The 13472-nt window shown below is 32.4% G+C and overlaps 1 protein-coding gene across 1 annotated transcript in view; it reads right to left on the bottom strand.

The window, feature by feature from the left end:
• Positions 1-12181, bottom strand: part of LOC110993660 (Down syndrome cell adhesion molecule-like protein Dscam2) — a 116169-nt gene extending 103988 nt beyond the window's left edge. The window contains 2 exon segments of the mRNA XM_045632545.1: positions 10763-10934; positions 12148-12181. Of these exon segments, the coding sequence (XP_045488501.1) occupies positions 10763-10934; positions 12148-12181 (206 nt within the window).
• Between the last annotated feature and the right edge of the window lie 1291 nt (positions 12182-13472).

Raw genomic sequence — 13472 nt, 5'->3', positions numbered from 1 at the left:
GCTTTTAAACCCTAAGCTCTTTGCTTATTGCTTTCCTTCTTATCGTAATTCTCTTTAATGCTTAAACAAGTTGTGATTTTCTTTATATAAGATATTAATTGAATTATTTATACAAAGAAAGCCTGTTCTTGTGAAATAAATTTATACAATTAAATTAATTCACCGTTGTACTTTATTAATAAAGAGTGTCGGAGAGTTTATTGCCAGTTCTTCTCTTCCGTTCTACGCCCTTGATTTGAGAACTGGCAGTAAATGTAAAATTAGAAGCATTTAATGTACCTATATATATATATTTTTTTTCTTTATTAATATTTTTTTTTTTAAATACTGCGGTAATTAATCATTGCTTTCATTAAGCGGTTGCTTTGGCATTATGTAGCTGTTGAAATAAGTCTATCAGACATTCAAACGAAGGATAAAAATAGTAAAGCATTCTTAAAGAAGTCGTTCACTCAATGCATTACATATAGTTATTAAATTGCATACTATTTATGGTAATATAACAGATAATCGAGAAGTCCGGTAGAACAAAAGATAATTTTAGCTGCCCCATGTGTTCAAAATATGAATATTTTAATACGCCTAAACCCGCCAGTCAGGAGTCAAGAGATAATGGCGTATGCAAAAGAATTTTAAAAGGTAAAATCCTCACGCGACGTAAATAATATACGAGCTTATGAGCAATATGTTGAAAGGGTCCATAATTCAATCCGCCTTCGTCAACCGTCTAAAGTACAAACACTAATTCACCACGTTTTATGCGAGCTCACAAACTTGTGACACAAAGTTCACTTGTTTAGAAAATATTACGAAAACGTCATCAAGATACTGTGTGAAGTCCCGTTGGGGTTTCGGGTAGCCATATTTTCGCATCTGTTTCATATACTTGGTATCTTTTTTGATCATTATTTTATAGACAATAACATTCCAAATTAACCTAGTCTATTGCAAGAAATACATACTAAAATCAATTATATTTGATTGAGGTACACGGTACAATTTTATATTTAAAATACAATAATTGTAAATAATTAAAAAGCATTGAAGCTTCAGCTAACAAGCCAATAACGCTTGATTGAAATTAATTAATAAAGCTTTTTATAAATGTGACGAATACTTAAATTAGTAAAACAATTAGTATTAAAAACTTGGCGATTGAAAAGAGTGGCGGAAAGTTTCTTCCCAGTTCTTCTTGCCCGATCTACGCTCTTGACATGCGAACTGGTAGTAAATATAAATTTACAATTAATTAATATTTTTGACGTTTATAAGTGTACTTGTTTAGCTAGATGAATAAAGATATTTTGTTTATTTGTTCGTTAGATATAGAAACATCAAAATCAATATTGATGCAAAACATTGTCTTGCTTTAATAACCTTGAACGCTTCCAGTTTTAAATGAAGTTGAACGCCCATAAATATGTTTTAATGTTTACGGGCGTCTCTTTGTAAGCTCGTACAGCTCCCATAGAAATGCTGTCGAATTTCGTTTGAATATATAGAAATGTATATAGCATACTAAATACAGATTAGTTAGAATTCAGAGAAAAGGCTTCGTTAATATTTGGATAATCAGGGTATAATTAATATTAAAGCTAGCACAAATGATATTGGAGACGCAAAAGTAGTTTTAACCTGTGTACATAAGCCGTATTTAGCGATAGCATGCGCTAGAACCTCGGAAATTTACCATTACTAATTTATTATACTCTTTTTACACTTCCTCCAAGCAAGTACACATATTAACGTTAATAGAAAAAATTTTAAATTAATTCTAAATTTAAATTTATTATCAGTTCGCAACTAAAGGGCGCCAAGCGAATAAAAAGAACTGGCAAGAAACTCTCCGCCACTCTTTTGAATCACTTAGTTTTTAGTCATAAAATTGTTTAAACTGGAGCTAATCAATTTCAAATATTAGGATCATTTAAATATTCGTTTAATTTATGAAAAGCTGTATTGATTTACGTGTAACGAGAGTTGAATTTATTCAGTGATAATTCTCTAATTTCGCTTGGGAGTTTGTTGTAAACACGAATACAATTTCCATATAAGGATTGGTCAACTAATCCCAACATACAAATAATGACAATGTAAATCGGGATATGTTTGGTAGGAATTGAAGTCACGTAGGACAGAATTGTAGGCGACAGGGAACTTGGATTAGTTCTAACTCGCTCGCTTCGGTATGACGTTCAGAAGACGCAAATTGGACTTCGCCAAGTTCTGAACCACTCAGTACGTATGACCCAACATATTATAACTGGATTCATAGTTTACGTTTTGAAAGATCGCTAGACATAAGCTATTGTAACACATACATATATCAAATAGTTGGGCGGTTTAAAATAAAGTGTCCAATTGTGTTTATTGTGTGATATCTTATATATAAAATTATCGTTTCGCGGTGTTTGTGGTTAAACTCCTCCGAAACAGCTTTGCCGATTCTCATAAAATTTTGTGTGCATATTGGGTGGGTCTGAGAATCGGACAACATCTATTTTTCATCCCCCTAAATGTTAGGGTAATCCACCCCTATTTTTTTTTTTCAAATTTTAGATTAAAAAAAATTGTTTAACTTTTTAATGATACAGCATTAGTAAATACATATTATAACCCTGAATTTTCAACCCTTTACAATCAACCCCTATTTTTTATTTCATTTTTAAAAACTTATGTTGTGAACTCTGAGGTTTATACAGAGAAAATTCACAGAGCAACCTAAAAAATGTCATTGCGGAAAACCGAACAGTCTCTGGGATAGCATAGGAAAATGTTCCATTGGTATGTACTAAACAGGTAGGCACAGTAAATCTCATTAAGGAGAAACGAAGTTCGCGGGGGCAGCTAGTAATCTATACATATTGTATATTTTGTTTGACTGTGGATGGTACACATCGTACCCTATAAAATTTTGGCACGGCATTACGTGCAATACCCATCCCTGTTTATTTCGGCTAGTCAAATCCCAGTTGACATAAACGTTACGTAAAACTGTCATTGCGATGCGGGAAATTAACAAATAAATGCTTGCAACATTGACTCTATTACCCTAGATAATAGTGCATAGATTTCTATGCAGGCTTTTGTTACGGTAACTATAAACGGGGCAGTTAGTGCTTGTATAGAATATTGCTATAATTTATTTGGATCACTATGAATTTGTATTGCCGTGGGTAAAAACTATTTTCGTTAAATAAGGCTAGCTTTTTATAGAACCTTACCTTTTATAGTGAGCCCAATGCTTGCCGGATGAAAGAATACTTAATGCCCTAGCTTTCATGGCTAAAAAACAAATGAAACTTTTGCCTTACAATATATCATTAGGTAAGGTGAAAAGTAGGAAGTGGTCTAGAACTAATGAAGAGATTTTAAGAATTCTTTTGCCAGATCATTACTCTTGTATAACAGAGTGACATATTTGATCGAGGTACGTTATGTTCTTTTCCTTTTGATACATTTACGAGGACGAGCGGGCAACCACTAGTAAATTATGAAACAATAACCGTAGGAGAAAAATATAAGACATAAACTTATATAAAATCGTGCTACCCCGAGGCATAGCGTAGAGATATTTTATTAATATAAAAGTTAAATAAAATAAGGATTGTGCGTTTGGTATACGTGTACTCTGTTTTACTCAGTCTCACCTGTTACAATGGTTTATTTTACAACACAAACAATTGTTAATGTTGCACATAAAAATACACACCCATTGGTGCACTTATAGAAGATTCCCTATTTCATTTTAATTTAGATTTATATTTATTAATCAATTGTACATATAGTAATTCTAATATACCTAATAATTAACCTAAAAATTTAATAATTAAACTACATTACTAAAAGGTGCCCCTTTAGGCAAGGTTCCGAAGATACTGGCAGCGGTTCCCCTTTAAATAGCTAGACTAATTATTTGTGCGAGGTAGCTGCCAGCTCTTCGTTCTCCTGTTATGTCGACTAAACTTTTTGATATTTCTCTTAAAAGCCTTATCGCGCTAGGACCCCACGGACCTATGGTTTGACATCAAATGGTACAAAATCATATTCAGAGCCTAGAGCCCTAGACCTCTATATTTGCAGGCTTTTTCAGCCGCATCTCAAACCACACCAGCTCTGATTTTTATTATATAGTTTTCGAAGAAAGCAGAAACGACTAACTTCGGTAAGAATGCAACCTTCGACATTGCGATTATATCTACGAGTGCAAAGCTTGAAAATAGAGTGATATTGATTGCGCACAGCGAGCCCGCCTAATGCTACAGAATTTATTTTTAAACTTGGGCTTTTAGGAAATTGCAACTTTATACTTGTTTATTTTACGAATTGAATTTAGAAACACAGGACAGTGTATTCTGGAGTGTCTTTGTGAGTAGATTTAAAGGATTTTTTAAGTTTTGGAAGTAGGTACAAAAGATTTAGGGTGATAGTCAAATGAATGAATGACCTTTATTATAAGACTACCGGAGCGTGGCCATTAATTCAAAGTCAATACCCATATTTAATTTTCTTTCCTAGTTAGCCATTATCCATCGCTCACATATACCGGATTATTTTTCTATTGTTGCCTAAAAAGATCACTTATATAAGGCCGTCTGTCAATGTAGTGACATGAACAATGTACAGAAAATAAAGTATTTAATAAATAATTAACATAACTTTCAGTAAACGACATACAAATACCGCCATACGTTATGAAATATACAAGACACTCGTAAGCCTTATAACACGGGTTGAGGAAATAAATCATAATAATAATAAGGGTATATGCTACTTTGAGGTTCTGGGAGGTTCTATACTCATTTTAAATTTATTGTTTGCCGTTGTAATGTTATTGCAATATTTTGTTTAGGAATCGTTATTCGTTCGGTCAATAGTGTGACTATTGAATACAAGATTATGTACGCAAACGCCATTACAAAATATCAATTTCTTGTGACATAAGCAAAATGAAGAATGTTATGTTAGTAAAAAGTTCAATCGAGGAAGAACTTCAATTAACGATGACCATGTATCGAAAGTGACTGAACAAATTTCAAAAAAGTTATTTATAGTCTTGGCGGGTCGTTGCGTTATGTTGTCTTATAGCAGAGGGAATCACGTTTTTTAAAAAAAAAACCAAAAAGTGTGAGATTACTTAAGCCCATAAAGCGGTTTGCGTCCATTAAAATGCAAAGAGAAAGATTTTAAAATTAAATATCAATTTTTATTGAATCTTTTTAGTATATACAGACATATTTATTAGATTTGTGTTCCCTTATTACTATCACTTCTCATAAAATCTGATAAAAGCTAAGAGGCTGATTACCTGCAATCACAATGGATTACAAATAAAAAATATATATACAGACGTATAAAAAAGCAACCCAATATTAGATGAAATGTAAAATGAGGAATTCTACAGAGGTAAGAAGATTGCATAATGTGGCAATTATGAAGCCGGAAATTTTCCCTTCATTTCTGCCTTAAATTTAAAATAGAGTATTCATACAAAAAGGTTAAATATTTTTTGATTATATATGTATATTATGAGATTAAAATGGCACGTGTCTTTCAACAGGTATTTTATATAACAACTTTTTGTTATATATATAATTACTTATGTATCTCTAACATCTCTCACTTCTCTCTTTATCAATATTATGTTTCAGTTTTGTTAAGAAACATAAAGCAATTTAAACGTGAGCAAGGTCAGTTATTTTTAATTTATGTAATACCAATGATTAAGTATAGGGATACTTTTAGACGAATTAATAAAATTAAAATAATATATGTTTTGATTTTAATAAGTATGTAAGCTATCAAACGAAATTTTGCTGTAGCAATTAATAAAAGATTATATCGTTGTTATTTTATACTTTAATACCTGAGTTTCATCATCAGAAAATCGGCAGAATACGACAATCCATCTGTATCACAACGACGCCCATCATTCCATAATTTAGCGTTTGCAGTTTGTGTGCAATATAAAACCAGCTATCCGTTGAAGAATTTCTGAACCAATTCTTCGGAAATCACTCGGAAGCCCACTTCAGAGTGTCTATGGGCGGCGGTATACCTTGACACCAGATGAGTCTATTGCCAAATTGACCCATGTTCTATAAAAAAACTCTATCTTTTTATCTTAACCTGATGTCTGAATACGTTGTGACCTACAGTAATGAAGCATGTTATTAAGTCTCTTATTGAAGTGAAACTTCTTTAGAATCGTTGTGATTTCAAACCGGATGCAATTGAAAACGCGACGGTAAAAAGAGACAGAAACATTAATTCATAAGATTTAACGTGGGAGAAAATGAGATAGCAGGCATTATACAGCCTCTCTTTACTGTCGCTTTTTCATTTGATCGAATTTCAAACTTTCGATGTTTTAGTTTTTGCCAAATAAAAAAATTATATTAAACTTATCAATTAAAATTTATCATTAAAATATACTATATTATAAGAGCACACACATTTAGATAATGAAAAATGATTAATTTATATATGATTAATAATAAAAAAATTGTTTTTGAAGGTTTCACTTCAAATAGTAATTTTTTTTTTAAATTTCAATGTAGGTATATCAGAAACCTTTGAGTAAACATGGAATTATTATAACCAATTACCATCTCAAATTCGCAATATTGGAGTGTTTGACAAATTCAAAAAGGCATTAAAGATGCATGTTAGAATGAACATAGCTGACTAAAATTGTTACGGCTAATGGCGACGTGTATCTCGCTCGTATATACTATATACAAATTAATATTAAGTTTCTCATGTAAATAAAATATTTCTGTTTTTGTAATGAGAAATAAAGTTCTTTAAACATTATTATTATATTTTGTAAATAATTACAATTAAGCTTTAGTTTCTATAATCTACATTTGTTGATGACATTTATATTCAGGGCAATGTATTTAGTAATGATTTCCCCGTATAGATGAAACCACATTTGAAATTGTGTTGTGGTCTGGGGTCGTCGCGTGTGGTTGACATATGATGAGGTTTCAATTTAGATATCAAGCTATGTCATCTAAATTATTAATTATTAGACTCGTAGACTTATCCAGTCGTAGCAACTCGTAGCAGTAAAGCGTCGTAGGGCTCCGGAGTTACAAAAATATCAAGTTGAGGCTGCGTTTCATAAACCCGATACTTCTAGCGGATATTGAACGGATTTTCATTGAGTCTGATTTCGATCAAGAATAAAATATAAGTCTACCATTCGAATGGCGCTTCAGCTATCTTTGCCGAGGCTTGTGTGGATAGTATCGGGCTATATACATATAGGTCAGAAAGCTTCAATACTATAGCGTTGATGGAATAGCTTCCAGCCTGATGAATTCGTATATAAAGAGAAGGATCCAAAGATGCATCCAGTAAATGCAGCTATCTCTCAGGGTTTGTAGGTGTCAATCGGCGTCCTCTAAGGCTCGATTCTCGGGCCTTTCTTATTTCTGATTTACATAAACGACTTCACATTCTTTGTCAATGGATCTGATGACACTTCTATTTAAAACCAGGTTCAGAAGATAAACCACTCCTTATGTGGAAATTGTATTCGTTTTTACAATGAACTCCCAAGTGAAATTAGAGAATTATAACTAAATAAATTCAAAGCTCTCGTTAAACGTATTAATACACTTATAATAGTAGTATAATATATTAAACTTTTTATAAAATTAAAAAATATTTAAATGATCCTAATCCTTGGGATTGATTTGTTCCAGCTTAAACAATTTGTATGACTCAAAACTAGCGATTAAAAAGAGTAGCGGAGAGTTTCTTGCCAGTTCTTCTTACCCTTAACTTGCGAACTGATCGTAAATGTTAATTTTAAATTAATTTACCTTCTTTGCTGACGTTCAGAAGTATACTTGTTTACCTATATGATTTAAGCCATCGCACAATCGTTGCTGCACAAGTTTGTGGCAGAAGTAACGGCATTGTGAACAAAATCGCAGATAAGGCCGATATTCCTCCGATTGACCTCGTTCAAGGGTATTTACATAGATTATATGAAAAAAATAAAATATCCATATCTTTAAAAAATATGAATATTTCAGTAGCCTACATTGGAATAACGTTCCTTATTACCTAATGACGTAATGGAGTTGACTATGGGATGAGAATATTTAAAAAAAACAACAAATAAATATTGTAGAAAACTGCGTTCTTTTAACTTTAAATTAACTACGATGAAATTGAAAAGTTGCACACAATATATAAAAAATAGCATTACTTTAAAGTTTATTTCTAGCGCGGAGTTGTAGAGTATTCTTCACGTTGTTAAGTTTTGTTGCGAGAGGCTTGCCATCGATCCGCCTACAAATTCTGCAAACTAGAACTCTACGTAGCATGAATTCCATTTTTAAAATACGACGACAAGTCCCTAACTCCGTGAAAAAGAAATATTAATAGCTTATGCAAGACAATGAGATAGATGTTATTTTAAAGAATTATTTAAATAACATCTATTGAAGCACCCACTGAAGTGCTTCAAGAAAAGAGCGTACAAATTCTTAAAAGGCAGGCAACGCACTCGCGAGCCCTCTAGCATCGATCGCATCCATGGGCGACGGTCACTTAACATCAGGTGAGCCTCCTGCCCGTTTGACCCCTGTTCTATAAAAAAAAATCTATGTAATATGCTGCACTACATATTATAGCACAACTTCTTTCATGATATGCGTCAATCTTACTTGATTAAATTATGAGTGATTAAAAAATTAAGAGGCGCTGGTATAAAATCTATTATTATTATTTTTACTAAAACGAACGCTGAGTATCGTATCGTAAATATAATTGAGATGTCAGACTCCTCTTGCTGTTTAACAAAGCTTAGAAAATACATAATAAATACGTAATAAAATACTGAACTGAAACAGTAGTTGAAGGATCAGCAATAAATATGTATATGATGTGGAAGCGAAGCCTTTGCTTGATCCGGCTTTGTTCCTTCACACTTATGAAATATTTACATTTCTATCGTCTCTTGTCTTTGTACTGCGGAACGTTATTTCTAGCCGTTATTATTATAGTATGCGTTGATATTATATAGCGAGAATAGACTAGATACTTTTTAAAAGCAAATATTTGAGTAAATCAACTAAGTATATCTAGGAGCTAAGTTTTTTAATGGCTTAGAGGTTTGTAGTGAAGCTCTGAGGTCCTGAGTTGATCCCATAGGGATTTGGAAAATCTTAGCACAATATGAAATTAATTAAAATTCGAGATTTGAAACAAATATTTTTTTGTAAGGAAGTTTATATTTATTAACCAAGATAATTCTTTGATAAAGAAAATGTTTCATAATGTATGTCATGAATTATAATTAATTTGGCCGCCCACGCCGTTAAATATTGTAGCAACAGACAAAAATCTTTGTCAAAATATGACGCGCAAATTTTTTTATAGAACAGGGGGCAAAAGGGCAGGAGGCTCGCCTGATGTTAAGTGATACCACCGCCCATGGACAGTCTCGATGCTGGAGGGCTCGCGAGTACGTTGCCGCCTTTTAAGAATTTTTACGCTCTTTTCTTGAAGGACCCTAAGTCGAATTAGCTTGGAAATATTTCAGTGGGCAGCTGGTTCCATAAAGTGGTGGTGCGCGGCAAAAACTGCCTTGAAAAACGTGCAGTTGTGGAATGGCGGTCCGATGTACGATCCGATGATGAAACTCAACTGCAGGTATTACTCCGAACAACTCCTCTAAACACTCTCCATGGCAAATGCGGTGAGAGTGATGAAAATATCCATAAATAAATTACTCAGCACTCTAACCTGATCTATACTACAAAACGTTGACCTTACCAATAACTAGGTAATTAAGACAATCGATATCTGATTGTAACTTGAATTAAAGCTAGATAATCGATTCAATCTTCAAAAGCTTGCAAAGTTATAAAGTAGGTTATCTTTAAAATTATCCGAATATAGAGAGAGACGCGAGGACACGAAGATGGTGAAATATGAAATATGGAAAAGCTACTTTGAATTGCTGTCGATTCAAGCGGAGAGACCGAAAACGAATTTTGAAATCTTCGAGTTTTAAATTCGCAACTACTTTAGCGAAATACGTTCCACTTTAAAATTTCATACCCTCTTATTTGTTATCATAACAGTAATGCATATTGGATATCGTATTTGTTAGAATACATTCATAATAAATTTTTCATATCTAACTTTGGAACAAAAATAAAACAAAAGAAATGTAAATTTATTTTATTTATTTATTTATTAACACTTCGTTGCATTACATAAAAGGAAAATATTAAACATAATTTAATGACAAGCAACTGGCGGCCTTATCGCTTTAGAGCGATTTCATCCAGACAACTACTGTTAGTAAAGGAAAAAACCACTATGAGTATATTAGATAAGGTAGGCAAGAAGTGAAAAAATAAAAAAGGGAAAAAAAACATACTTAACAGAAACAAAAAAGAAATAAAAATAAACTAAACTGATACAAGTTACATAAAACAAAACAAAAAGTGTACGTTAAAACGTAAATTTAGTGTTATGACATTTATTTATATATGCCTTTTATTTAGATAGGCATATCTACTTGTTCATCAAAGAATCATCACTATTATTTTTCCAATTGCTATATTTTTGCGTCAATGTCGCAAGTTGCAATAACAACATTGTTATAATTTGACTTTTCAAATGTTTAACGACGATGTACAGTGCCAGAGAACAAGAGAAAGAGAACCTTAAGTAGCACATCAGTTTAATAAACTGGGAGTAATTTAAGAATAAGTATAATCCTCCTAACCTTAGTCCTGGCGCATCATCGAGCTGCGTGCCATCTGGTAGCTGCCAGGATATCTGCGGTGAGGGGAAGCCATGTGCTGCACAGGAAACTCTAGAACCAGTACTATTTGAGAACACAAGACGCGGTGGTGGCTCCATCAGGAACACTGGCCCATGCTCCTGCCCCTCCCCACCTGAAATTTATAGTTTAGTCCATTATACAGTTTTATTATATAAATCTATTTCAAACCTATTACTAATAACCGAAAATTAAAAGGTGGTCCGATGAAATCATGGAAATGGCTGGAAAGACAGTTCTGGATTGGTATACAATAAAGAAAAATGGAAGACAATGGAAGAGGATTTTCCACGTAGGTACACAGAGTCAGTTATCGTTGATTAAAAAAAAAATCAGTAGTTGTAATGTAAATATTTTGTATTTCTGATAGAAGGTGATAAATAAATAAATAAATAACTTATAATCAAAATACTTGTGGTATATGCTATAATTGTTATTATGCCCATGCACCTGGTGTCTCAAATCAACGTAGACTTATGAATTGAATATTTAAATGTTGTTAATAATTTTGCTAACATAGTTAAAAGTTTTACTATACTAGCAATATATGGACTAATAAATTGGTCTGAAATAAATGATTTTTATTTATAAGGCAACAGAGCTTTGATTAGCAATGGGTTCGTTACACTGCTATACATACATACACCGTTTTCGTTACTTGTAGTAACTTCAAAGTAAAATAGATAATCCTTAAATCAACTGCACTAAAATGCTATGTTAACTCTCCAATTGGAATGAACCAAAATCGAGCGATACGGCGAAGCTATTATTAGTACCACTTCACGTGTAGTATAAGAGTCAATTATTCATATGAAGCCCACACTTTACAATACAAGCCATAATCTGGCCGCTATCAGTACAGTTAACTGACGTTTGAAATTCAAATAGCAGAGTGGAGTGCAGTGGTCATTCCAGTACCGCTCTCGGCTACAAAATCAAAGCTTTAGATAATATCTCCGGGGTCTTCTAACGACGCCATTTAATTTGGTATTTTTTACTAACTTACTATTAAATAAACCTTGTTTCAGTCAAATATATTTATTTAATCATATAAATATTCTTCAAGAAAAGAGCGTACAGATTCTTAAAAGGCCGGCAACGCACTTACGAGCCCTCTAGCATCGAGAGTGTCCATGGGCGTTGGTATGACTTAACATTAAGTGAGCCTCCTGCCCGTTTGCAACATGTTCTATAAAAAAATAAAAAAAAATAATTGCAAGTTGCATTGAGTTTGAGTCAGTAATGGGCTAACGTGTGTCTTTCATTTATATTACCAAACTTACTTATCTATTATAATATATATAATTATTGCAATAAACTTAGCTGACCTTCTGAACCAACGCGCGTTCTATAACATGGCATTGCGATAAAATAGAAGGCATATGATAATGTAAATGATTGTACTAAAATAGTTATTGTTTACTTCAATATTCAGCACCAAATATGTCTTTGGAACAGTATATCGAGATTTATATATGACACTAGACTATGTATATACGTTAATCTGTTTAGTTATTTAAGATTGTCTTAGTAAAATTCATTAAATTCCCTATTAAAGATATACAACCGGGAATTTGAATCCAAACAATTTGTAAAAACTGACGCTAAACTATTTGTATCAAATAACGTTCGTAATATATCATATAAAATGGCTTTCTGCTCCCTATTTAGTTTCAAAACGTGGATTTGATAACATGGGAGAAAGTTTTGCGATTGAAATAGAATATCCGTTTGAACATTCACTGTTTGTTATATAAACAGTTACCGTTAAATCTTATATAATCAAGATTTATGTTAATTGTTTTAAAATAAAAAAAATCATGGTGTTAAGTTTTTAATGTGCCGGAATCTTAAATTACTATAATGTTCAATTACCATATTATTATTAACAGATGGATATTGATATAAATAGACTGAAGAAAATCGCCATAACAAAATACAGATAAGCACTTATTCATAATAACGTTCACTTACATTTAAGCCTGCATCTTAAATTGCTTTTTAATCGTGTAGCTAATTTAACTCACTCCAGAATAACAGTACTAAAATCAAATGTTATACATATTATGTGGATACACACATATGGGAACAATAAACACACACGATCACACGGAATTCCTTTCCCGCAACTCACTCATGTATAGTTGAGCTAAGTTGAAGCTTTTTAGGTCACCGAGAGAACGGAAGTCGCAGATTAAAACTGGCTCTTATGAAAATTGTTTTTTTCTACTGCACTTGTAAGTTGTTTAACGAGTACTGAGTTTCTTATGTCTTGTTGAAACGTAGTTTTATAGTCTTTCTTTATATTAAAATATCCTGTGAATAATAAGACTGGCAAAGTCCAAAGTATTATATAGACTCCTAGACATGAGGGTTTAGAAATATAGATAAATCATATAGAAAAATCCAAACATTAACCGCCATGATTTGAATGCACGACGGGAGTCGATTAAGCCACTAGGTTAACACTGCATTGTTACTACGCACTATTGTTTTGCTAAATTTGTCTAACCATCAAAAATTACATGTTCCTTACCATTACCGCTTATCAATGTATGAGCATGAACAGCAGTCTACAGTGGTCAATCTCACCCCGAGACTAAAACCTTATATAATATTATTGTTACTTTTTTAAAAATATCTTCCTTAACTT

Source organism: Pieris rapae, chromosome 20 (genome assembly GCF_905147795.1).
Source record: "Pieris rapae chromosome 20, ilPieRapa1.1, whole genome shotgun sequence".
NCBI classification, from domain to species: Eukaryota; Metazoa; Arthropoda; class Insecta; order Lepidoptera; family Pieridae; genus Pieris; species Pieris rapae.
This window is presented reverse-complemented; position numbering and strand designations above follow the sequence as displayed.